The sequence below is a fragment of the Hibiscus syriacus genome, unplaced genomic scaffold (assembly GCF_006381635.1).
Source record: "Hibiscus syriacus cultivar Baekdansim isolate YM2019G1 unplaced genomic scaffold, ASM638163v2 tig00112230_pilon, whole genome shotgun sequence".
Lineage (NCBI taxonomy): Eukaryota > Viridiplantae > Streptophyta > Magnoliopsida > Malvales > Malvaceae > Hibiscus > Hibiscus syriacus.
The window spans coordinates 234,590-260,943 of NW_024063275.1; the positions used below are offsets into that span (position 1 = coordinate 234,590).

At 33.3% G+C, this 26,354-nt stretch overlaps 1 protein-coding gene and 1 pseudogene across 1 annotated transcript; one reads left to right on the forward strand and one right to left on the reverse strand.

Moving 5' to 3' along the window:
- The first annotated feature begins 11,772 nt into the window (after nt 1–11,772).
- On the forward strand, nt 11,773–14,648 carry LOC120176144. The gene is made up of 6 exons (XM_039182640.1): nt 11,773–11,833; nt 12,732–13,073; nt 13,154–13,260; nt 13,391–13,523; nt 13,703–13,897; nt 14,186–14,648. The coding sequence occupies exons 2-6, from the start codon at nt 12,753–12,755 to the stop codon at nt 14,465–14,467; spliced, it is 1,038 nt and encodes a 345-aa protein (XP_039038571.1). The 5' UTR covers nt 11,773–11,833; nt 12,732–12,752; the 3' UTR covers nt 14,468–14,648.
- Nucleotides 14,649–15,886: 1,238 nt separating this feature from the next.
- Nucleotides 15,887–25,034, reverse strand: LOC120176161 (annotated as a pseudogene).
- Nucleotides 25,035–26,354: the final 1,320 nt, after the last annotated feature.

Here is a 26,354-nt window from a genome sequence, read left to right on the forward strand (position 1 = left end):
GAGTTCAATTCAAAAATGCCTTGGCATTATTCAGTGTCATCGACATACTTAAGAGTTCGAAACACATTGACAGTTACACACTGATCAACCATTCTCATGGTGAGTTCACATTTTTCACAATCTATCAAAATACAACCAGTGGCTAGGAAAGGTCTTCCCAGAATGATGGGTGCCTTGGCATCAACTTCATAATCCTGAATTAAGAAGTCAACTGGAAACAAAAACATATCCACCCTTACTATGACATCCTCGACTCTCTCTTCAGGTTTAACATTGGATCTGTCGGCAAGTTGTAAAATAACCGATGTGGGTTTTGCATCTCCTATGCCAAGCTTCAAAAATATAGATTCCAGCATTAAGTTTACACTTGAACCAAGATCACATAGTGCCTTTCCAACGAAATTAGCTCCAATAGAACAAGGAATAATGAAGTTGTCTAGATCATTTTGCTTTGGTGGCAACTTACTCAATGAAGATAAATTTTTGTTGTCATGGTAATTATCTCATAAGTCTCTACTTTTCTCTTCTTGGTATAAATTTCCTTGAGAAATTTGACATACTTGGACATCTATTCAATAGCTTCCAAGAGAGGTACGTTAATATGGAGTTGATCAAGAATGTCCATAAACTTCTTGAACTGAACTTTATCATTATGCTTCTTCAATCTTTGCGGGAAGGGTGGTGGGGTTCTAGCTTCCTTAACTAGGAATAGGAATCCCTTTTGCCTTGGCATCAAAATTTCGTGCCTTGGTAGGATCATTAGTATAACCTTCCTCCTTGTCCTTCTCAGAAAGGCTATCATCATGTAATTCAGCTTCATCCTTGTTAGTAGTGGGAGTAGAGACATCATGTTGTGTTCCACTAACCTTGACTTGTTGGTTAATTTGTGTTCCACTCCTAAGAGTTAACACATTACAATGCTCTGTTCCATGCGTTTTAGTGACTTATGGGTCACTTGGCAATGTCCTTGCTGACGCTCTTGCAATGCCGTAGCAATCTCACCAACTTGACCTTCCAAAGCTCTTAGAGATGAGCTATGGCTTTGAAGTAAGGTGCCTTGACTATGAAGTAAAGCCCCTTGATTCTTAATTAAAGTAGAATGGTATTGCAACACTGTCTTCGTAGTAGATATAAACTCTTGAATTGTAGCTTCCAATGAACTCATGCTCGCTGAAGATGAAGCTCCTTTGTTGGAATTATGACATGGCATAGCATTTTGGTAACCTTGAGCTCATTCTGATTCTGTTGTCGAGTGGGTTGACTGGTATTGTGAGCTCCATTATTTCCCCATGAGAAATTGGGATGTTGACGTCATCCAGCATTATAAGTGTTAGAGTAAGGATTACTATTTCCTTGATTGAAATTACCTACAAAGTTGATGGACTCATGGTTGGTCGGGCATTCACTCTCGTGATGATTGCCTTGGCATAACAGACATGCCAAGCTAGTTGCTTTCACTTCCTTTATTTCAGTGAAACGTTATAAATTTTATAGCATATTAGTGATAGCTGAGAGTTGAGCAGACACCGAATCCTTGGTATCTAACTCAAATGTTCCAGGTGATTTCCTCCCACTCCCAAGCCTTGAGGAAGGAAATTTATAGTCATTATTAGTGACTCTATCCAAAATAGTAAATGCCTCAGTAAGTGATTTATCCAGTAATGTCCCATTTGCTGAGGCATCTAACATCATCCTTGTGGGTGCATTGACTCCATTATAAAACATAACTACTTGAGTCTAATCGTGAAAACCATGATTTGAACACTTTCGAAGTAAACTTTTGTAACAATCCCAACACTCATACATAGATTCGTTATCGTCCTGAAGAAATGATGTTATGTCATTCCTTAGTTGAGTATTCATGTTCGATAGGTTATACCGTAATAAGAAACTCTTGCAAAGATCGGCCCATGATTCCATCGAACCGGATGGAACACCACTAAACCAAGCCCTTGCTCGATCACGCAATGAATACGGAAACAACTTTAATTTCAGAAGATCCTCATGTACTCCTTCTTGGCAAAAAAAATCACAAACTTCCAGAAAATTTTGAATATGTTGCCTGGCATCTTTAGTTGGCATGCCCCCAAACTGCCCTATAGAATTCAACATGTTAAACATAACTAGTTAAGCTCGAAATATGCAGCTTGAATTTTGAGTGCCATAATTCCAGGATTCAGATCATCTAGTATCGTATTTAAATGATCACGAATAACATGAGGCCTATCAGTAGGTTCAACATTTTGTAATGTCTTGGCATTCGGAATTCTATCATCCTGATCAATGCCCTGATTTCCAATTGATACATATTTCCTCGAGCATGTTGAGCACGTCTCCTTTGTCTAAAGAGTCTTTCAATCTCAGGTTCTATCGGTTCCAATGGTTCTTCAGAATTTCTTCTAGGCATACACTAACTAAACCTAAAAAATAATAAAACAAAAATATCAAGTAAACTATACACAAATAAAGATGCAAAAATAAAATACTATGGCAAAACTAATTAACTTCGAGCTGTCAATCCACGGCAACGGCGCCAAAAACTTGTTGTGTGTTGTGAGTACTATAAAGTTATAGGCAAATAATGTGCAAGTATACACAATCGCTCACGTAATAAAATGATGAGTGAGTATCCTCTCCACATGGATTGGGTGAAATTACAAAAGTTTAACCAAAGCAAAGCACTACTCTATCTAGATATAGTTAGTGTTGATATGTACTAATGAAAAATGTCACGGCAATTGAAAGTGTATGTTATGGATATGGATTGATATTCTGATGTGGTAGCAAATGGAAATGTAGTGGCAATAGCAGATTTTTAATATTGAAAATGATGTAATGTCAAGGCAATGAAAAACAGTAAAATCAACAAATAAATGATAGTTTGATAATCCTCACAAAACAAGCTTTCACTGGAATGAATGGTAGGGATTGATTTAAGGATACTATAACTTATCTCTCAGGCAGATTTAATCTATCTAAACTTCGCTTGCTCAACAGGGTTTGTTGAAAGTGTTCCCACTATCTCTAGTCAAAGGAACCTAATAGAATAGAATGCCACAACATCTCCTCTCAATTTCAGCTATGGCAGCCTACACTATTGATAAAAACTACCCTTTTTAGTCGTTGAAATCCTATCTTAGTCTCTCTCAAGTACTAAGGGATTAGGATATAATATTACTAGGCTGATTCAAAGCTTAATAAAATACTATAGCACATTGCTTATGTGGATTTTTTATTGTGTTTCTCTCGATTACTACAAGTAATATTAACTAAGTTTCTCTTGAACACCTAGCCTTCATCTAAGGAATGGACACTTTCATGCCTCTTATAAACTTAGATGATGAAGCATTCATAAGCAAAGCAAATACAAAAGATAAACATAAATCTACCATTAAAATAAAGTTAAACATCCATAAAACAACCCCACCAAATAAAGTTAGTTCATGGTGTGGTTGAAATCATCCATGAAACAGGCCATGAAATATTTTCGTTACAAACAACCCAATAATAAATGGAAAATAATAGCAAAATGAAGGGAGAAAAAGGCTTCAACGCGCACAATCGGAGCTCTCCTCAACCACCAAGACTCGCCTTAGTTCACTAGCTTCTCTTGGACGTCTAGCTCATCACTCCTTTGAGCTTATCAATGGAGGAACACCACTAAAGGAAGAAGAAAGGGTTACGGTGAAGAAAATAAGAAATATTGTTGAAACATCCTCCCTTATTTTTCTCTCTCATGTGAGGTGTCTTATATAATAAAAATATATAAGGGTAATGATAAGGTTGTTGTGCTCAAAATACCCATCATACCCCTAGAGTCACTCCTTATGCATGAGTCTTATCCTTCTAGGTGTAGTGGTCCCCAGCAGGCGGTTACAACCATCATTCATGTGCTTTGTCAGCTGCCCTTTTACAAAAATATCTTTTTGTCCATTTCTGCGCCAGAAATGCTAAGGTATTTCAATATGTTTCAACAACGTGTGATGGCTCGACATTCCTTCCCAGTGCGACCTTCTGCTTGCTATTTCCTGCACACCATAAACAAATGCACCTTTCTCTCATACAACATCCTTAAAAGATAAAATAGCAATACCACCACAAATGCAACTATATGCAACTACATGATCCTAAAATGACTAAAATGAGCTTTTAAACAAACAATAATTTAAATGAAAAGGGCCTTAAAAGTAGCCTTTCTAGGAAGTTATCAGCTCCCCACTAAGGATTTTCCAACAAATCCACTAATTTGTTCTTTCTTTTTCAAGGACAAAGAGATAACCTTTACAAAAACTCCCTAGCTTTTCAAAGGATCAGCTAGAACAAAAACCCTTTTTATAAGGAAAAAGATGTAAACAAATAAAACCTATAAAAAGGAAGGCGTTTACAAATTAAAGCTCACAAAAACACAAAATATTTAAAAGAGAAAGGAAATAAAGAGTGAAAAAGCTATTCTCTTGTGTTTGATTGATTTGATATGTGTTCTAACCCTTCTTCAAGTGTCTTGAACTTGTATTTATATGTTGAAATGTGTTTGTGGTCGTTTCTAGCCATTGGGGAAGTTTTCTCTGCAAAATAAAACTGCCCAGTACAAAGGGTATCAGTACTCCTGTAGGGAGTATTGATATTACCTTTGTAATAATTAAATAAAACTAGTTGTTACTAGCCATTGGGCCTGACAGTATCGATACTAAGCATGTGGTATCGATACTACTATGCAAAGTAGTGTCAGTACCCCTTTGGGTATCAGTACCATTTTTGCATTCTGGAATTTGAGTAATGCTGGTAGTATTGGTACTACCTAGAGAGTATCGATACTTCTTTTACCTTTGATATCAGTACTACATGAATAATATCGGTATTGTTCATATAGTATCGATACTGTAAGAACAATATCGGTAATACATAGTTAAAAAAATAGTTTTGTGCTCAAATTCATTTTTAATGGACTTTGAATTATTTTTGAAAACATTGAAAACTTTGAATAAATTCAATTCAAGTCCAAAAACATTTTGCCTTAATTTGTTATATCAAAATATAGTTCAACACAATGATATGAGTCTTATATTTCCCTTAGTTCATAACTAAAGGCCTTGCCATGAGTATACATATATTGGTCTCTAACCATAATTTCATGATACTATGCATCATCTTATGCCACACATAATCACACAAACATAATGATAATACATAGCCTTCGAGTACTAATCATAAAAAAATGAAATGCATCAAGCATAGAGTCACATCAAAAGCATCAAGATATAGTTTGTGGTATATAATAACGTGACTATACTGTTTTATAACTAAATTGCCTTTGCATTGGTAGTGAATACTAAAGTGTCGTAGCACTGATACACAAGTATATTATGACTGATACTAAAGTGCCTTAAAAATGATTAGAGTATATTCATATATTTCTCATAGATACACACACACATTAGATGATCGCCATACATACAAATAGCTCATGTATCCTTATCATTTCTCGTGTATCAAATAGGGGCGTAAGTCTTTTGTATTGTTTCTTTATATCGTTCTCATGCTTATTACACATCATTTAAGGTTCCCACTTTCAAACTTATTAGAGTAGTTCTCGGGCTCCTAAACCTTCTCCCACACTTTTATCCAAAAGTTAGACTTTCTTGTCCAACTCAGCATGAGGGTATCGATACCTACCACCTAGTATCAGTACGCACCCTTGGTACTGATACCAAAATAGTCTACTGGAATCTGAAGAACTTTATATTATTGATACCTCGATAAGGAGTATTGATACTTACCACCCAGTATCGGTACCCATCCTTGGTACCAATACTAAATCTAGCTACTAGAATTTGAAACCTAGCGATAATATCAATACATCACCCTTTTGTATTTATACCTGACGAAGATAATTGATACTCTATATATAGAGTATTGATACTACCTAGTCAAAAACCCTTATATTAGTCATTTATATTAATCTTTTTTAGTCTTCATGGGCATAATATTGTTATAGAGCTAAACATCTCATATTATTATTTAACCGATATGCAACTCAAACTATAACCTGTATTGGTTATATCATTCATTGATGTCCATAAGGGTAATTTGGCAACTTTAGCCCCTAAGGCATTTTAGTAACCTCCCACACTCAAACTAAATGTACAATCTCAATCTATATTAAACTCTTCACTCTATTTGATATCTTTGTAAAAGTTCACGACCATAAATCATGATGATAACACTTAAAACATGATCAAGAACATGAGACCGATCATGATCAAGGTAGGGAAACAGTTCTTAATAAAATGAATGTCTTATTGAATTTGCTTTTATGGTTAGTAATTCAAAAATGATCACTCACTTCTTCCATAATGATTCGATCAACCAATTGTGGATTAGATACACAAATTTTTATCATTATTATTACAAAAATCAGTTTCCCATAATTGAGCTAGTCAAAATGTTTCACATTCGTTGCATACTCTGATATCCAAGACACGCTCGGGGGAAGAAACGCAAACCCCACTTACGCCTACAAAATTGACTAAAGAGGATAATCTAATAGACTTTAATTCTAATGAATCACTCATCACCCTAATGAGATTACACTTCCACACATATCTATCACTGGGGCACAAAAATTCTCTTTCTAGTCTTATAATAATTCTTTCTACACTTTATCTTAGTATTTTTGTTCATAGATTTATAAAACAATTTCTTAGCATTATCCATAGGGAGAGACTAGGTTCCTCACTCGAACATTTCCAAGCATATTTTAGCATTTAACATGTCAAACTCACTAGATTTTGCATTCTCAATTTAGTCATCTCAACAGTTTTCTTATAGGTTATTCTTTGTTTCATCTATATTAATCAATTATACCACCTTAACTTACCAATCAACGATGGATGAACGATATCAGAGTCTTAGTCTGCAAGTACACTTTGCAACTTTTGAGGGTGTGTAGGATTTGACTAGGTTAACATAGAACCGACTAAACTCTGATTCTGATACAACTAAATGTAACACCCAAATTACAAGATTTGAGTATCACACGAAATCACTAAACTTTTTAGTTGATGTGCGAATGTCGTGGTTTCTTCTGAGAATGAGAAATGTCCCTTAATAAGCAATTCAAAATAAATTAATCAATGTTCAATAAAAAAGGATCACATTTTAAATTTAGATTTGAATATGCAAATTCCACTACTATGACAACGCATAAGCGACTAGGTACCAATGTTGGACGCTGTGGGGGTTCTTACACCCTTCCCCACACGTAACCGACTCCCTTAATAACCAATTTTTGTCTTTTAAATGATATTTCTCAAAATTGTTTTAAAAGACGTTTTTAGGTATTTAACCTACCTAATCCAATGGTCGATAGTGACTCCAAATCAAATCAATTCGAAAATTCATTTTTTAAAAAATTAGTCGTAAATTAGGGTCTTTCTCTTCAAGGAGATATACTCATTTTTTTGGGAAAAAATGTTACGATAGTATGCTATTTCAACCATCATTTATACAACATGAGTTATTGTTAACGATATTGATTGCAAAGTAAATATATTTTTTCTAAAATTTAGTGATATTATTATTAAATTTAAAAATTTCGTTATCAAAATGTTCGCATATTAAAAGTTAGGTATCATTAATTTATCCCTAATATAATATATTTCGTATTTGGATGATAAAAAAAATGATATTAATCGGTAACGACCGATCATACAATTTACTCATAAATCAATGCATTCCCTTAAATTTTATTATTGGACCGAATACCAACTAGAAATTGTTCAATTATGGACTTCTTTTGTTCTAAACAAATGATAGCTTTAAGCAAACGTGACCTCTTATTTATTATATATTAGTGACCTGATGGAAGAAGTAATTATCTATTAAAATGAAATATATATTAAATAAAAAATGCATACGCACATATATGATCAACATTTTTAGATGCGAATTTTTTAAATTCGTATGAATATTAAAAATTGTGAGTTTCTTTTATTATTTAGTTTATTAATTTAAATATATGTTATTAATCCAACGAGTGTTATTTAATTAAATTCTTGCTATTTTTAATATGTGGAATATTTAGAAAAACACAATAACTTAAATAAAAATAAGATTGAAAATATAAAATACTAGGAGTCGTTGAACTATGTTTAAATAATTATTTTAATCATTGAATTTTTAAAAATTATAAATAATCATTGAATTATTAAATTTTTATACTTATTATAATATTGTATTGTTTATTTTATAATAATTCAATATATTTAATTATTATTTTATAAATTTTAAAAATCTAATAACCGAAATAATTATCTTAACATTATTCATTGATCTAACATATACTTTATCCGTAAAAGTAATATACTACAAATTGGTGTTTAGTATGGACCAAATAATGAGAGTCAAGTTGACTTTGATATGTCACCAAGGATAATGAACTTTGTTTGAGAGTGGAGGATACGTTACTTCTGAACATGAGAAAGCCTTGAATGGTACGGGTTACAAGTTGTATATACTGTCAACATATAATTTAAATTTTTTTATATATTTTTATAAAAAATCTATTTTATCTTTTCTAAAGTTTTAAAAGCTAGTCATTTTAACATAAAATTCTGTGTTCATCCCTGATCATCAATTTATAGATCGAGTTTATATCAACTTTAATAAAAAAAAAGAGTTTATATCAACTTATGAGATGTTATAAATTTTGTCACTTTATAAATAATATTATTATAATCTTAACAGCCAATATTTTTTTTCAAAATTATTTTTTTATGATTGACCTTCAAAAATTAGGTAAATAATTATCCGAAAATCCATGTTCATTTTTTTTACAAACATGTTAAAAATTTTGATAAAAGGAAACATGCAATAATTTATTAAGGAATGGATGTAAATAAAAATAAGATGATTGACCAAGTCCATGCAAGAATGGAATCTTTTTTTTCAATGACATTAATTATTTTGCATACCTAATACTCAAGCTATTTTTCTTAAATAAAAAATTAATGGAAAAAAATAAAATTTGCATTGAAAAAGCTTGAAAATGACAACCCAATTGTATTTAAAAAACAATAGAAAAAAGGACAGGAGCATATGGCTTACTAAGCTCCATGAAAATCCTCACTGTCGCCTCAACCCAAAATTATAAAATAGTCACTTGACTATTCATTATATTCTAAATTTATCAATTTTTTTTTGTTAAAAAATAATGATAATTTGAGTTGGACATTAACATGCTGACTGATATATGATATAATATGATTTTAAAATCTCAAACGACTGTTATATCTCAGTTAGCATGTTAACGTTCAACTCAAACTACTATCAATTTTTAATGAAAAAGGTTAAGTTCAGAAAATAATAAATAGTTAGGTGACCATTTTGTAATTTTAATAGTTGGACCTAAAAAAACAACCTCTATAGTTATGGGATCATTTTATAACTTTTAATAATCAGAATACTCAATAAAACAATCTCCTATAGTAGGGAGACCATTTGTACACTTTACCCAAAAAAAATTACTATTATTTAAAGTAGGGTAAACTCTCCAGTGGTCACTAATATTTGGGTAAATTTTCTTTTTCACTACTAATGTTTCAAAAATTACAAATCGGTTACTAAAGTTGTCGTTTGTTACAAATTGGTTACTCGTTAACATAAGTGACGGAAGTTATTTATATATTATTTCAATTTGATCCTAGTTTTAATAAATTAAAGTATATTTATTTTTAATTCTTATAAATAATGATATATTTTTTAAAAAGGAAATCAAAAATTTAAAATTAGTTATAAAAAAATTAACGTTTTTTAATGTTAGGGTAAACTAATAAAAACAAAAAAATAACGTTTTTTTAATAAAATTAATATTTTTTCTTCCCCAAACTTTTTTTTTTATTTTTTTAAATAAATACTAATATTAAAATATTGTTTGTGAAAAAAAAATTTACTCGGTGCATAAAATTTTTAAAATTAATTTTATTAAGTCTTTCATTTCCTGAATAGTCTTATAATTTAATTAGTCATTAAATCTTTTAAATTAAATTTTATCACAACATAAATCTTTTAATAATAATTTTGTATCCCTAAATCTAAAAAAAACAAATGAAGTTAAAAAAATCTCTCACTTTAAACACTCTTTGCTTGCTCCTAAATCACTGTAAGTTCTCTTTCTCATTCTCCATTTTCAGTTGATGTCCGGTAATTAGTCCTCGATTCTCTTAAGTTTGGTTGCTTTGAATTTTGAAATTTTACGAGATTTTCAATTTTTAGATTTAGGGTTGTTTCCCGTCCAAATCAAAAATCTTATTAAATTAATTTGATCTTAGTTTTAATTAACATGATGATATAAAAACAAAAAAAATATTATTATTATTATTATTGATATGATGAAAAATTAACATGATGAAAAATTAATAAGCACATAGGTCGTGAAATTTTTTTAGGGAATGGATCGAACTGCATCCGAAGTGACTCGTGATGATATCATCGACACCAAATAAATTTTTGAAGCCCCTCCCTCATCCATGATTCAAGAAAAAAAAACTTAATTTCCAAGTAAATTTCTGTCCAAAATTTTAATTTAATATTACTTGAAGTGATATGAAAATATAAAATTCCAATATAGGCACCAATTTACACCACCTAATGAATTCATCGTGATTAAAGCAAATGTGGTCGTATCATCTGATATAACACGAGCTGAAAATTTGCTTTTCCTCGGGCAGAAGCCAGACCTTCGGCCGATTTATTTTTATTATCTCGAATCTATCCTTCGGAAGAATAAAATCTCCATTAGTTACCCAATCTACAAAGCTCTCGGAATATTCACCGATGATATCATCACGAGTCACTTTGGATGCAGTTTGGTCTATTCTCTAAACAATTTCACGACCTATGTGCTTATTAATTTTTCATCATATCAATAATAATAATTAAATTTATAATTTATGTTGTGATAAAATTTAATTTAAAAGATTTAATGACAAATTAAATTATAATACTTAATCAAATTAATTTTAAAAAAATTTATGCACCGAGTGAAAATTTTTTCTTCACAAGCAAGATTTTAATATTAGTATTTATTTAAAAAATAAAAAAAACGTTTGGGGAAGAAAAAATTTTAATTTTATTTAAAAACGTTATTTTTTTTGTTTTTATTAGTTTACCCTAACATTAAAAATGTTAATTTTTTTTTTTATAAATAATTTTAAATTTTTTATTTCCTTTTTTTTTAAATATATCTTTATTTATAAGAATTAATATAAATATATTTTAATTTATTAAAACTAGGATCAAATTGAAAGAATATATAAATAACATGAACTATTTATGTAATTATGCCATCTAGGTAAGCCTGTTAACTGCTATTAGCAGGCCACATGTGTTTTCCGTCTCCCCTGTTAACGGCGAGTAATCAATTTGTAACAAACGATAACATTAGTGACCGATTTATAACTTGTGAAACATAATTAGTGAAATCGAAAACATATCCAAACATTAGTGATCATTGGTGTAGTTTACCCTTTAAAGTAATGTTAAATGAAACAGTGGCATTTTCGCTATTTAAATCCAGAGCAAGCGCTTTTAGAAAACAATTTATTAATTTCTACCGAGAGAGTGAGGAGAAAGGAGGAGAAATGCCGTCTCTCAGAGTCACATGCAGTAGACCCGTGCCGCCGGCCTTACTCGGATTTTCTTTGCTAAATGCTCTCAAAACTACACCGTTTTGGCCAATTTCTTTTCCTTTATATATAAATCACCATTTCACTTGTAAGGTTTCAACGCAAGTCTCACTCTCCGCTGATCGCTTAGCCCCTCTCTTCCCTCTTTGGTATTCTCTCTTTCTAGTTTTTTTATTAATTAATATTTCGAAATTTGTTTTGCAAAATTTAAATCTGTGCGAAAAATTAAGCACATTCTAGACGAGATCTTTATATATATATATATATATATATATATATATATATATATATATATATATATATATATATATATATATATATTTTTAAATTTTTATGTTATGAAATATGCGACGCCTAGATCTCTGTTTGCATTGCTTTGATTTTCGTTTTTCTTTTTTGTTGTGGAAATTTCATTATTTGTGCTAATTCGTGGCTTTTGATCTGTATTTATTCAAAGTTGGTTCAGATTTGCTTAGATTTGTTCGTTTTCGTTGATTATGTCTTCAATGAGAATGCAAATATATATAAAATGTTTTAATTAAATAATTTTTGGTGTTTTTTTTTCTTATGCTAAATTTGGTTGAGTTGAGGCTTTTAGAGTCCTTAATTGGTACAGTGATTTTCAGATTGTGGCATTGGTTTGGTTTTGTAGAGAGATAATTTGAAGTGTTGTAGGCAGTTGTCTGGCTCATTATTTCCTAATTTGCGAAATATGGGTTAAAATGTTGGTAGTTAGGCCCCACTGTAGGCATTAGGCAATATAGGAACAATAAGTTAAAAGTAAGGCAAATTCGTAGAACTAACCGTGCAACCATTAAAAATATGATTACCGCGTAAGAGTATTAGATTGCTTGGCTTAAAACTACTTTGTTTTGCTGTGTCAATCTGAGAGGGAAAACAAGATTTTACTGTTTTCAGCTTTGTAGTTTTCTAAACCTACTGCGCAAGCAATTAATATAATTGTTGTAAGTTTGTTAGCAAGGTTGTACATTGCTGATCACTATCATTGCAGAATATGTCATTGTTTGTCTATTCTTTGCCTTTCAGTTCCAGACTTTAATTTCTGTAATGTCGGGGAATGCGTTAAGAGATCTCAACAGTTTACCTGCACCTGAGAGGAAGAATGCCAGCTCTAGTAAAGGGAGTTTTACTAAGCCTTGCAATGGAAACACAATTGAAAATGTTGAAGAGCAACAGAGGAAAAGCCTGGCATCTATTCGAATAAATGGAGGTGAAGCTGAAAATGTGCAGCTGAAGAAAATCCCTGCCTCTGTTCAAATAAATGGAGGTGAAATTGTAAACGTTGGAGTAGAGGTAGCTAATTCGGAGGTAGAATACGTTGAATCTGAGAACTTGAGTGATGTAGAAGATGTTGATTCATGTCTTAAGGTATAATATACTGTTATTTTACATTTAAGTTTCTGATATTTTGTTAACTGTTTGATGATATGCATATTTACCTATACCAGAACCTCTTACCTGGACTTGACTCTAAAGACTGGATTCTGGTTGTTGAAGCACTCAATAGTGTTCGCCAATTATCAATATTCCACAAGGAAAGAATGCATAGTATACTGTAAGTCTCAGAATTTGGCTTGGTTATCTGAAATACAAGAGGATGGTGTTTTAATATAATTTTTTCATCAGTTATTGTTGCCTTAGATTTAATTTGACTGGTGTATTTGTTTCCTTGTTTCAATGTGCAGGAGTGATTTGATCCCCCTTGTTGTTAAGTCCATGAAGAATCCAAGAAGTGCTGTTTGTAAAACTGCAATTATGACATCTACTGATATTTTCAATGCATATAATGATGATTTGATTGATTCTTTGGATCCCCTGGTACTTTCGTATTCTCTATGATTTATTGTCTTGTTAATCTGGTTGCTACTATGCCTTTCTAGTTTCTAGATGGTGCACTTCCATCTTTGTTGTTTTTGGTTTTGTGAATTTTTCTTCATCTTGGGAGACAGATGAACAAATTACGGGTTTTCTGATGTGTTCAAATGTAAATAATACAGCTTGTACAGCTTCTTCTTAAGTCTTCACAAGACAAAAGATTTGTATGTGAGGCAGCTGTGAGAGCTTTAGAGGCAATGACTACTTCAGTTTCTCCTATGTTGCTGTTGCCAAAGTTGCAACCCTATCTTAAGAATAAAAATCCACGCATTCGGGCAAAGGCATCAATGTGCTTTAGTCGTAGTGTTCCACATCTGGTAAGCAAATGATATCCTATATGCTTACCGATATTTTATTTGTACGAGAGGGAGTGCCTTTTCTGGCTTAAATTTAATCACGTTCAACTTGAGCTGTTGATTGGGATGGCATCCTTGTTTATGTTATTTGCAGCGACATAAAGATTTTAAATTTCTATTAATTAAGTTCATTTAAATTAGTTGGATATCTAGGGTATATATCGGATTCGATAGATGTCTTGTTGTGTAGTTTTCTTTTTATTGTCTCACTTTCCTGTTAAGTTTGATGGATTCATTTGATTTTATCAGGGTGTTGAAGGAATCAAAGAATATGGAATTGACAAATTGATACAAGTAGCTGCATCCCAACTAAGCGACCAGCTTCCGGAGTCTCGTGAGGCTTCTCGAAGCCTTCTTTTGGAGCTGCAAAATGTATACGAGAAATCCCACAATCTGTCAACAGTATCAGAGCATCCAGAGATGGACTCTTGGGAGAACTTTTGTCTGTCGAAGCTGTCTCCTTTAAAAGCACAAGCAGTGCTTCGTGTGACAACAAACCTTTTTCAGGAAGGTCTCGTTATAGATTCCTAACAGTGAGTTCCATATATGAGTTTGTAGCAAGTAATGTCTATTTTTAATTTTTACCCTCATATATGAGCTTTAGTGAGCAGAGTCTACGGTCACTTCTTATTGTCTTGGTTTTGGTTTTATCCCTTTTTTTTTAATTCCTTGTAAATTCTGTTGAATCATTAAGTTGTCTTTTCATCTTGGTTAAGAAATTAGTGACGAAATGATATTCTCTGCATATGGCTCTCTCTTAAGAATGTTCTATCCGTTTTGGTACATAATACTATATCAATACGATATATGTTGTGATGACTTGTAATTGTTATTATTGTGTACTCTATCAATCCATGTTGGATATATGGCCGTATCTGGGTTGCAGTTTAGTTGTCTTATCGGATCTTATTTTATTTTTGGTTGAGATTAAAACGGTACTTTTGAATACCAAATATATATATATATTTGGTTATGATGCTAGTTAACCTTTAGCATCTAGTCTTATCCCTCGCATCCGGTGACCCATACTTTAATATTATATTATGTAAAAGAAGTTTCTCAATCAGTTAGATAACCATAAATGAATAAAATGGTCCCCAGTTGGGTACCCGACCAATTTGTAAATGGGGATTAATTCTGCAATCAATTTCGTAAGAGAACTATTTAGTATTATGAGAGAAGCAGCTAAATATTTCTAATCGACACTCCCACCTAGTTTGCTACGTTTAATCAATCATACTATGTTTAATCGATCGTACTTATCACAAAACGATTGATATCAACTCCAACCGAGTGATGATCTCTACATCACAAAATGACTTATGTCAACTCTAACCAAGTGATGAGCTCTCTACTTATCACAAAACGGACATAAAAACGACTTATGTCGACTGTAACAAAGTGATAGCTCTTTAATTATTGAACACATTCAAACCACAAAAGATGATTTTGAGAAGGGTATTTAACCCTTTTGTATGCAATGGAATACAATCATTGAGAAGGGTATTTAACCCTTTTAAATTCAATGGAATACAATCATTAAATACCCTTGAATTATATAAATAGGGTTTTTAACTCGTTTTTTATATATATAGTTATAGCGTTTAGAAATCAAGAGTTAAGAATTTGATTTGCTCAATGCACTTAAATTATACAAGTGAAAGATGTAGACGGATTTGGTAAAACTGTTTTATATAAAGTAGTCTAACTGTTTTATTATTGTTTGTTTAAAATTGGACTATCTACACATTTTGAATATGGTCTACAGAGAAATCTGGTTCATCTGGTTTAAACAACTTGGGCATCTTTAAACTGTCAGCGGAAGGATCAATAAAGGCAACTTTAGGCACTTTTTTTTAGCAAGTTTAGTATTTTTAGAAACCTTTGTGCCAATATGGTTGCCCCAAGTTGATGATTTTGTGAATGATGAACAGATGATGTTGATGTCTCTCAAGTTCCATCAATACCTTCATGATCAAGTAACTTATCTTCTATGCCATCCATCTTGTAATAGTTACCATCTCCATCGACCGATGTCCTCTGGTAGAAACAGTTCTCTCTTGTCATCAACTCTTTCGTCATTTTTCTCTTCTTGAACCTTCTCCAGGCGGCTTGTATGAAACATGCACTCCACGTCCGCCATTGATGAGAATAGTATCTGAAAGCATGTTGGAGCTTCTTGCTTTGTAGTCTTTTGAATTGATGTGCGAAGAATTGGAGGTCGTCGGCTTGGAGTATGAAGGCTTCGACTTCGGATATGGCTCGAACCGTTCGAGTTGAGAGGGGGAGGTTGAGGGTGGAGTTGGGCATTAGAGCCCATGTTAGAAGCTCTTCACCACAGAAATCGCCTGGTCGGAGTGTGATGGAGTTGAAGAAACCGCTTCGTCCTCCGCCGGTGGCGGAGCTCTCGAGTTGGCCTCGAATGATAAAGAGCATCTCGTTCACCGGCTCGCCTTCTCGGACGATGTAATTGCCTTCTGTACTCAACGACGAGACTAGACGCTCGCACATCGCGTCGAGAAGTTGCTCATCCATTTATGAGAAGAAAGGGACCTAGACAATTGAATTAAAACAACAGAAAAAAAGCTAGTAATTCCATAGCTGGAAACTCAAAGGAAAATAAGTGTGGGGAAGAAGATAAACGTACACGGCAAACGAGGGAGAGACACAAATGGCGCTGAATTTCGCAACGGAGATCCAAAGGCAATGACTGTAATATAAACTCTTCATCCACTCCTCTTGTGGCAAGCCATTTGTATTGGACAAATCGTCGAACACGTTGTTGTAAATCTTCAGGTAACTGACGATGCCTCATCCACTCCTCCGTATCCCTTCTTTTAAGCCTCCACTCCTCAATCCTTACTGTCATTGATTGCAACGAAGTCTTTAATACAACAAGAAAATCCTCATTACTTCCCCATCAATGCCCAAACATTACATTTTTGGATAACTACCCAAATGATCTCTCGACTATAATAAGTTGTTTTATTGTGTTCTTTGACTATTAAAAATTATATAATGATCTCTGACTATATGATATTGTTTTGTTGAATAATGTTACTATTAAAAGTTATAAAATAATCACCTCACAATTTATATGTTCAAAACTCGCCCTTTTATGTTAAAAACTGACAATTAATTAAGCTGGACATTAATCAATTGATTGAGATATGATAAAATCTAATATCAAAATTGTTTGAGCTATATTTTGTTGTTCGACTTTCCGTTTACATTATGTCGTTGAGTCTGTGCTTGAAGGCAACAATGATGTTAATAGACATTATTAAAATTTAATTTTATTATATCCCAATGAACATGTTAACATCCAGTTAAGATGAATATCAATATTTTTAATAGAAAAGAATGGAACATATAAATAGTAGGGTGACTATTTTATAATTTTTAATAGTCGAAAGACTCAACAAAATAATACCTTATAGTTGACGACTATTTTAAAACTTTTAATAGTCGGACGACTCAACAAAATAATATCATATAATTGATGGACCGTTTATATACTTTACCCTAATTTGTTTTTCCAAAAGTAAAAAATACATGCATGTTGCCAATCAAGAGTGCGAACAGAACCAACCCAAATAAGCATATGGAAATGGCGAAAATATTCTCCCAAATATATATGCCTGTCACCAGATTCTGGCCATATGAACTGCGTTGAACAATGAATGAATGAGATAACCCTATCCTATCCTTTGAAAAATGTTAATAAAAACGGAGGAGAGAGAATACCTTAGATTTCTGAGACCCCACCAAAAACAATTCAAATACTTGACAACGAAATTCTTGGAGGCAACATCATTGGTGAAAGCAGCAGCAAACATGCCGAATTTGAAATCAACGTCTTCGTTGGTAACGTCACAGTTGGTGAGGACGTTGGTCACATTCACCCAATACTCCCTCTCTGCTGTTCTCAAGCTATGACAATCCAGGAATGCTGGCATGCATGCAACTGTTCTCGACATGCTCTCTCTCTCGCATTCATGTTTCCAGCACGAAAACTGCCTTGCTATCGCGCATAATACCATATCGCTCCCAATACCTACAACCCCACACGTTGATTAAAAGTACAAATAAACGAAAAACCCCTCAATGTGGAATGAAACCGTTAATTGACTTACGGTTAACATATGTTGATGACATAAATATTTTTACAAATACTTAATTACTGACGTAATATGTTTTATATCATTAAAAGTGATTGCAGGACATATAATATGTTATTTAAAATGATGACATGATATATATCATGTCATTTAAAAAATGATCTGACATATATCTAATGACTTAGAATGATGATGTGTTATACATCATATAAATAATTAAATACATGTAAAAATAACACGTCAATAAAATATATTGACTATTAGCCAACTAATTTTTTCTTTTCAATCGGAAATATTTTGATTAAAAATTGAAAAGTTAAAATATTATAAAACAAATAGCAAAGAAGGGGCAAGTAGGTGGGATATCTTACATGGCTGGCGAGGAGATAGAGAAGGAGATTGTATGCAGCACCAACCCAAGCAGTTTTGGCAAGAATCCCATTGGTTTTGATGATCTTATTGTTAAGAGGGAAAATAATGAACAGCCTTGGAACATATTGAAGTAGAACAATAAGAGCAATGCTGTTGTTTGCGTGGTCTGTTCTTGAGTTTCTCGTGGTCGGAATCAATACCCATATCACAAACTGCATGTTCAAATCAAATGCAGGTCACAAAAATAACAAAATGAAATTCGATTTTTAAAACCCTAAACAATAACGAACCTGAGGTAGTGGTAAGGTAGCTGCAAGATCAATGATAAATTCCTTCTTCAAGTACCGCAAGGCAATCTCCCTCGTATCCATAACAAGTTCACCCTTTCCGAAAACCCTAGAACTCGGGGAGATGAACCGGTCCTGAACTTCAATAGCATGTTTATAAGGTATAAAAGATCCGCCATAGACCTTAAAACTGAAATTTTTTGAAATAATGATGTGAATTTTTTTTCTTGAGACAAAGCTGTTGAAAAATTAATTGTTGAGATAAGGCGTTTGTTACAGTTGTATCCTTGGTCGCCAGGTGGTCCGAACGACCTCTGCAGGTCGCCAGGTTGTCCAAGCGACCAAGAAAGGTCGCCAAGCAATCCATGCTTTCATGCGTGGTTTGCAAAAATGAAAGCTATGAATCTGGGTTTTATATTTTAGTTTTTTTAGGTTAAACTATAACAAAGACCACCCAACTATAGTCTTTTTCCATTTCAGCAACTATTTTTGAATTCTTGTCAATCATATCACCTATTTTTTTTTTAATTAATCACTGGTATCCGATCTATTGATCGACTAATCCAGATCGACAATTAATGGAAGTGATGACATGACAGTTAATAAAATTTGTATAATTTACATTTAGTCCTTATTACTTACATAATCTATCAAATTGGTCATAATTTAAATTAATTCAATATATTTAATCCTCCAATTATATGAGGACACGTGTCACGATATTATTGGAGGGATTTTATTAATTTAATTTAATTTAAATATTTTTCCTTTAATCAAATGGTGACACATGGCACCATCTAATAATTACATAAATTCAACTTCAATTCGAAGATCTAATAATTTACAAATATTTTCCTTTAATAATTTATTATTGGAGGTATTTTATTAATTTAATTTAATTAGTTTGTTAGTTAAATAGTTTAAGTTATATTTGTTTGTTGAATTTATGTATATAAAAAATTTAGTTAAGTATCGATTAAATATAAATAACATAAAACTATTGATTTTGCAAACCCTAAACCCTAAAATATTTTGGTTGTTGTTAAAACCTAAATCCTAAACCCTAAACTATAAACCCTAAACCCTAAACATTAAACTCTAAACCCTAACTATTCTCCCTCCAATCAATTTATTCTTACAAAAAACAAATCTGTAACTACCATCATGGTAGATATCACCATCCTCTACCCCTTTCATTGTCCTCAACATACCATGAATTTATAAAGGTTTTTAGTAATAATCAAAACATTTTAGGGTTTAGGGTTACTTATCTTGTATTAAGAGTTTAATGTTTAAGGTTTAGGGTTTTCAACAACAACTAAAATATTTTAGGGTTTAGGATTTAAGGTTCACAGAATCAATAGTTTTATGTTATTTATATTTAATCAATACAATTATCCAAGTGTCTATACAATTACCCAAAATTTGATTCGATATAATCGATTAACATATTAGATAAAATGATTAAAAAATTACCTATAATTTCTCTAGTTAATCAAGTGGGCCATGCTCCTATTTGCATGTGGTTCACGCCTCTTTGAAATCAACTAGCAACAAACACAACATGTTATTATTAGTTAAAACACTTGAGTTTAATTTTTTTAATCCAATAAACACAACATGGGCTGCTGCAAATCACGTTAAATTATTGCAGCAATTATTGCTGCATGAATGAGGGGAGGGGCTGCTGCAAATCACATTAAATTATTGCAACATGCATGAGGGAGAGCATACTAGTTATAAATTCAACTATTTATAAATTCGATTTAAATTGAATAAATTCTATTTAAATATTTAATAATTATTAAATAACTTTTAGTAATCATTATTAAATCATTAATATCAAATCATTATTATACTTTCATTATTAACTGTCATGTCATCACTTCCATTAATTGTCGATCTGGATTAGTTGATCAATAGATCGGATACCAGTGATTAATTAAAAAAAATTAGGTGATATGATTGACAAGAATTCAAAAATAATTGTTGAAATGGAAAAAGACTATAGTTGGGTGGTCTTTAATATAGTTTAACCTAAAAAAACTAAAATATAGAACCCATATTCATAGCTTTCATTTTTGCAAACCACGCATGAAAGCATGGATTGCTTGGCGACCTTTCTTGGTCGCTTGGACAACCTGACGACCTGCAGAGGTCGTTCGGACCACCTGACGACCAAGGATACAGCTGTAGCAAACGCCCTATCTCAACAATTAATTTTTCAATAGCTTCATCTCAAGAAAAAAAAATTTCACATCATTATTTCAAAAATTTTGCCAATATAGACGTACACCAGTCCACATCAACTGTCGAAGGTTTTATAACAAAATGTTAATGTTGATACATCCCAAAGCTCCTGATAATACAACTAAAGTTGAGACAAAGCTTAATTTACCTAGTCTCAAAAGCAATAGGGACCTTAGAAAGAAATAAACCCCAAAGATTGGGAGCCAGGGCCCCTCCAACTATTACATGGCTCTGTCCGTAGGCAAAAGTGATAAAAGGGGTAAATATGAAGGATTATATTTGTTAGTATTTTTATTTTTAATACAATCACAGGGTCAAAGTCGATTTATGCATTTAAATACATATAAAGAAGATTGTTAGAATTAAGTACGAGAAGAGATGTTCAAATTCAAAACCATTTACTTTATCACATTAAAATCAATATTTTTATCCAAATTCAAATTTGAAATAAATAAAATTAAATGTTATTTCTTAATTACATAAGCCTTTGAGGTATTTCTATTATCTACGAACGGCAAAATTTTCGAGATAATGTTCTCGAAAATTTTATTTAACGATATAACGTACTCCTAAGATTAATTGCTTAAATAGGGTGAATTGCACAGTGTTGGCCGTAGGTCGCCATGCCTTCCAGGCGACCTACGGCGTGGCAGCTTCCCAGCATAGGTCGCCATGCACTGCACTCCTGGCGACCTTGTAGGTCGCCATGCACTCCTCCTGCTCCTCGCGTGATTCCTCTTGCCCTCGGATGCCCTCGCATAGCTCGCTCGAATGACATCGGTCGGATGCCCTCGGTCGGATGCCCAACGTGTTGGAACGTGCATGACACATGCAATCTCTCTCATAGCTCGCCGGGAAGACATGGCGACCTAGTAGGTCGCCCGGATGGCATGGCGACCTACGACCAACACTGTAGATTTCACCCTATTTGAGCAATTAATCTGAGGAGTGCATTATCTCGTGAATTAATTTATTCGAGAACATTATCTCGAGAGTTTAGCCATCTACGAACACAGTTATTTTTTTTTTGATAAAAGTATCGACTGTTATTATTGAATAAGAAAAAACATAGCCCACCATGATGACGTGGAGCCAACAAAACAAAGTAAAGCAAATGTTGAACTGGAAAAATGGTCCCAAAGAGCTTACAAACTGAAAAAAAAAACAAGGAACAAAAATCTTAATTAAAGGAGAGCAACAGTTGATACACACTCCAATCTGAAAGAGAATAACGAATTGAAGGCCAAAGATCAGAGGTTGAAGTAGGGGTTCACCGATGAGTATGAATAGTGTATCCCTTCGAAGAACAGTGCCAAGCAGGATTAGGGTGGATCAAGTAGACGTCGGTCTTCACCTGCAATTCAAAGAACTATATTCGACGCTTCCTTTACCCAGAAACGATATTATTACCATTTCTTCCAATGAAGCTGAAATTACAGGATTGGAAGTTATGTGCGAGGAGCTATGCATCTCGGATGAGAGAATTGATTTCTGAAAGGTCAGTTTTGTTGCTCTTCAATTTGTTGATGATGGATTTTGGATCACTCTCAATTATAATCCTGTTGAGTCCAATGTCTAATGCGAATTGTATCCCCTGAAAAGCAGCTAATGCCTCGGCCATGAATACAGACGTAACTGGGTTATTGTTGATATGGCAAGATCCCAAAATATGCCCTTCATTATCGCGAATGATGATACATGAACAAGCTTTATTTTCCTGCTGAATGAAGCTCGCATCAACATTAACTTTGGCGATCGAATTCGGTGGAGATTCCCATTTGGCTTGATTGCGAGTATGTGGGTGGGTCAAGGCCGAGTAAACTGATAATAATTCCCTGCAGTGACTATGATTGTAGGTAAGTAAGCTTGAAATTGTTTGTTTTTGTCCTTCATAAATGTACCTGTTTCGTGCTTCCCATATAAACCAAATAGTGATGCCAATTAGAGTACACTTGCTTTTGTTATTTGTTATAAAGAGCCTCAAAAGTCATTCTTTGAAATCGAGTTGGTTTGCTGCTGAATTCCAATTAACTCCTAGAACTAGCAAACCAAAGTAGCAAAAAAATAGTCCGTGCTAACATGAATGACATTTTCTAATATGTATCCACATCTAGGACAAGTAGACGACGATGAAACCCTTTTGATCAATAAATTGTGCACTGTAGGAGCAAAATTAAGAGAGAACTTCCATAGTAGAATTTTTACTTTGGAGGGGCAGGCTATATTCCAAATAAATTTGAAGATTTCCAAACCTGGATTATGAAGATTATCTGAGGAAGTGAGTAACTTGTAAGCACTTCGGACCGAATAAGAACCAGAACCTCATCTGCCCAACACAAGATGTCCTCTTGAGGGAAACGAGAGAGAGGGATATTGAGGATTGTTTCAGCTTCTTCCATGCTGAATACTGAATGTATTAGAAAAGAATTTCATCTTCATTCCTTAGGAAATATTAGATCGGCATTGTAGTTAAATGATTCACCCTTGTAGTAATAAATTTTTGATTCAAAATACCCGGTAGCTGATAATCATTCCAGATTGATACCGAAGAACCTATTCCAATTTTCCATTGGAGGCCTTTTTCAAGTAAACCTTTAGCACTCCATATGCTTCTCCAAACTAAAGAGGGATTAGAGCTAAGAGGAGCTTGAATAAAATTCGTGTTCAAAAATATTTAGAGCGAAGTAATCTTTCCATAAGTGAATTAGGTTTAGAAATGATACGCTACCCTTGTTTTGCGAGATGTGCAATATTAAACTTGCTGAAAACTCTAAAGCTCATACCCCTTCATTCTAGGCTTACATAGCACATCTCAAGTACACCAATGGATGGACTTTTTAGCTGAATGTTGCCACCAATATCTAGCTGTGATGGCCTCTAGCTCTTTGCAGAAACTGTTAGGGAGGAGAAAACATGACATTGTATAGATGGTAATAGATTGGAGCAAGTATTTGATGAAAATTTCCTTTCTTCCAAGTGATAAAAGATGGGTGCTCTAGCTTTATATTTGCCAATTAAAGTTCTTTTTTATTTTGAGAAATATGTTCTTCTTCTCGTGACCAACCATGGAAGGTAAGCCAAGATAATAACCAAGATCATTAACTATTTGAACATTCAAAATTCGGCAAACATTAGAAGCAATCGTGGCTTTCATCGATAGGCTGAAAAAAGTATGGGATTTCTCGAAATTGATCTGTTGACCAGAACAGTTTGTATAAACCTTCAAAATAGACTTTAAAGATTGGAGCTGACCTTCATTTGTTGTCCCGAAAATGAGACTAGTATCAACAAAAAAAATAGGTGGGTAATCGGAGGTGCACCTCTATTTTCACCATTTTTATCCCATCACTAATGGTGGCCGTACGGATAAAAGAAGAAAGACTTTTGCTACAAATTAAAAATAAGTTCGGGCTGAGAGGTTCACCTTGGTTAGTACCACGCGATGGCTGGAATTTATCACCTACATTTCCATTCACCACTAGGGAGTAGGAGACAGAGGACATGCAGTTCATTATACGCTGAATCCAACCTTCGCACAAACCCATTTTATACATGATTGATTTAATAAAAATCCACTCTATCCGATCATAAGCTTTGCTCATATAAAGTTTTAGAGCAAAGAAACCATTTTTTCCCGTTCGACGCTTCTTGATAGAGTCAAGGACTTCATATGTTGGTATGACGTTATCAATGACTAATTTTCCATGTATAAATGCACTTTGAGCTTCATCTATGCACTGATTAAGAATAGGTTTCAGTCTATTGGCCAATGTTTTGGTGATGATTTTGAGAAGAACATTGCATAAACTGATTGGGCAGAACTGAGACATGTTTATGGGATTCTTTATCTTCGAAATAAGAACAATGGAGTGTGATTCAGTTCTGATAAAGAATGATTTCTATTTAATATTTCAGTACAATAGTTGGATACATCAGCACTAAAATATGCCAAAACCTTTGGTAGAAAATGGCACACAGACCATCTTCCCCCGCCATTTTCATAGGACTCATAGAGCGGAGTGGTACACTAACTTCATCTATAAATTCTTTCATCAGATCATCATTCATCGTAGAAGAAATACAATGATTGATACCATATAAACCTCCTCACTAATGTCCAGATTAGAAGTTTTGGAAAGATCAGAAAAATAGTTCATAGCAATAGTTTGAATAGCCTCTTCATTCTCAACAAATTAGCCATCATCGGATACTAGATCATCAATTTTATTATTTCAGTGTCTTTGACAAGCAAACTTATGGAAGAATTTTGTATTTCTGTCCCCATTTTTGAGCTCCAATATAACTCCTCTTTGTCTAATTCCAACTTAAGAGCGAGTTTCGCATCAATTATTTCACTAACAGTCTAATCAGAAATTGGTTGGTCGTTAAGGGCTGTAAGCCTCTTTTCAAGTTCATTGACCGATATATTCTTTTCCTTACTGATTCTCCTGAACCATCCCTCCAAAGCATGACATATATGACGGAGTCGTTCAGGTACTGTTCCTGTATGATCAAAACCGATATATAAAAATCAGACAATGATCCAAAATAGAATGTGTAAGATGATCTACCTGATATTTTAGGAATTTGTTCAGCCATATTTGAGTCGCCACTGTACAATCAATACATTCCCTAATATTGTTTGTTTATGTACGTCCTCTCTTCCAAGTGAACCAAGTTCCATTATAATTCAAATCTTCTAAGTTGCATTCTAGAAGAGCATTACAAAAATTATCCATCTGCCACTCGCTTCAGAGGAGACTTCCCTATTTTTCAGCTGAGGAAAGAATTTCGTTAAAATCTCCAATAACACACCAAGGAGTATCTGGCAAATCATTAAGATGTTCGAGAAGCTACCGGGAATCCCTTCTATATGAACTTTAGGGGCAACGTAGAATCCGGTCAATCTCCATGATTTTCCATCATTATCTCAGTCAATCATAACATCAATGTGCCTGTCTGAATATGAATGCAAAAAAATCTCAATATTAATTTACCAGCCAAGAGATAAGCTACCTCATCCACCAATTGAATCAACATCAATTCCTTTTGTGTAACCATAGACTCTTCTAACATGTTCCATCTTTGATTTATGCAGTTTCATTTCAATTAGGAACACTACAGGGGGATTAACATCTCTCAGTATATTTCAGAGACGGCGAACGAACCGGGTCATCACCAAACCCCGGATGTTCCAACTTAATATTTTCATTACAAATGATTGGTTCGCTGAACGGGACCAACCGATGAATAGAAAGGCTCACAATTCTAATCCTCTATCACGGAAACACCTGGTACAAAAATTTGGAAACGAGGGCATTTGGGTCCTTCCACTTGTACCAACGGATTTTCCTCTCCCTCAGTCATTGCAATATCTAGGTTGTCACT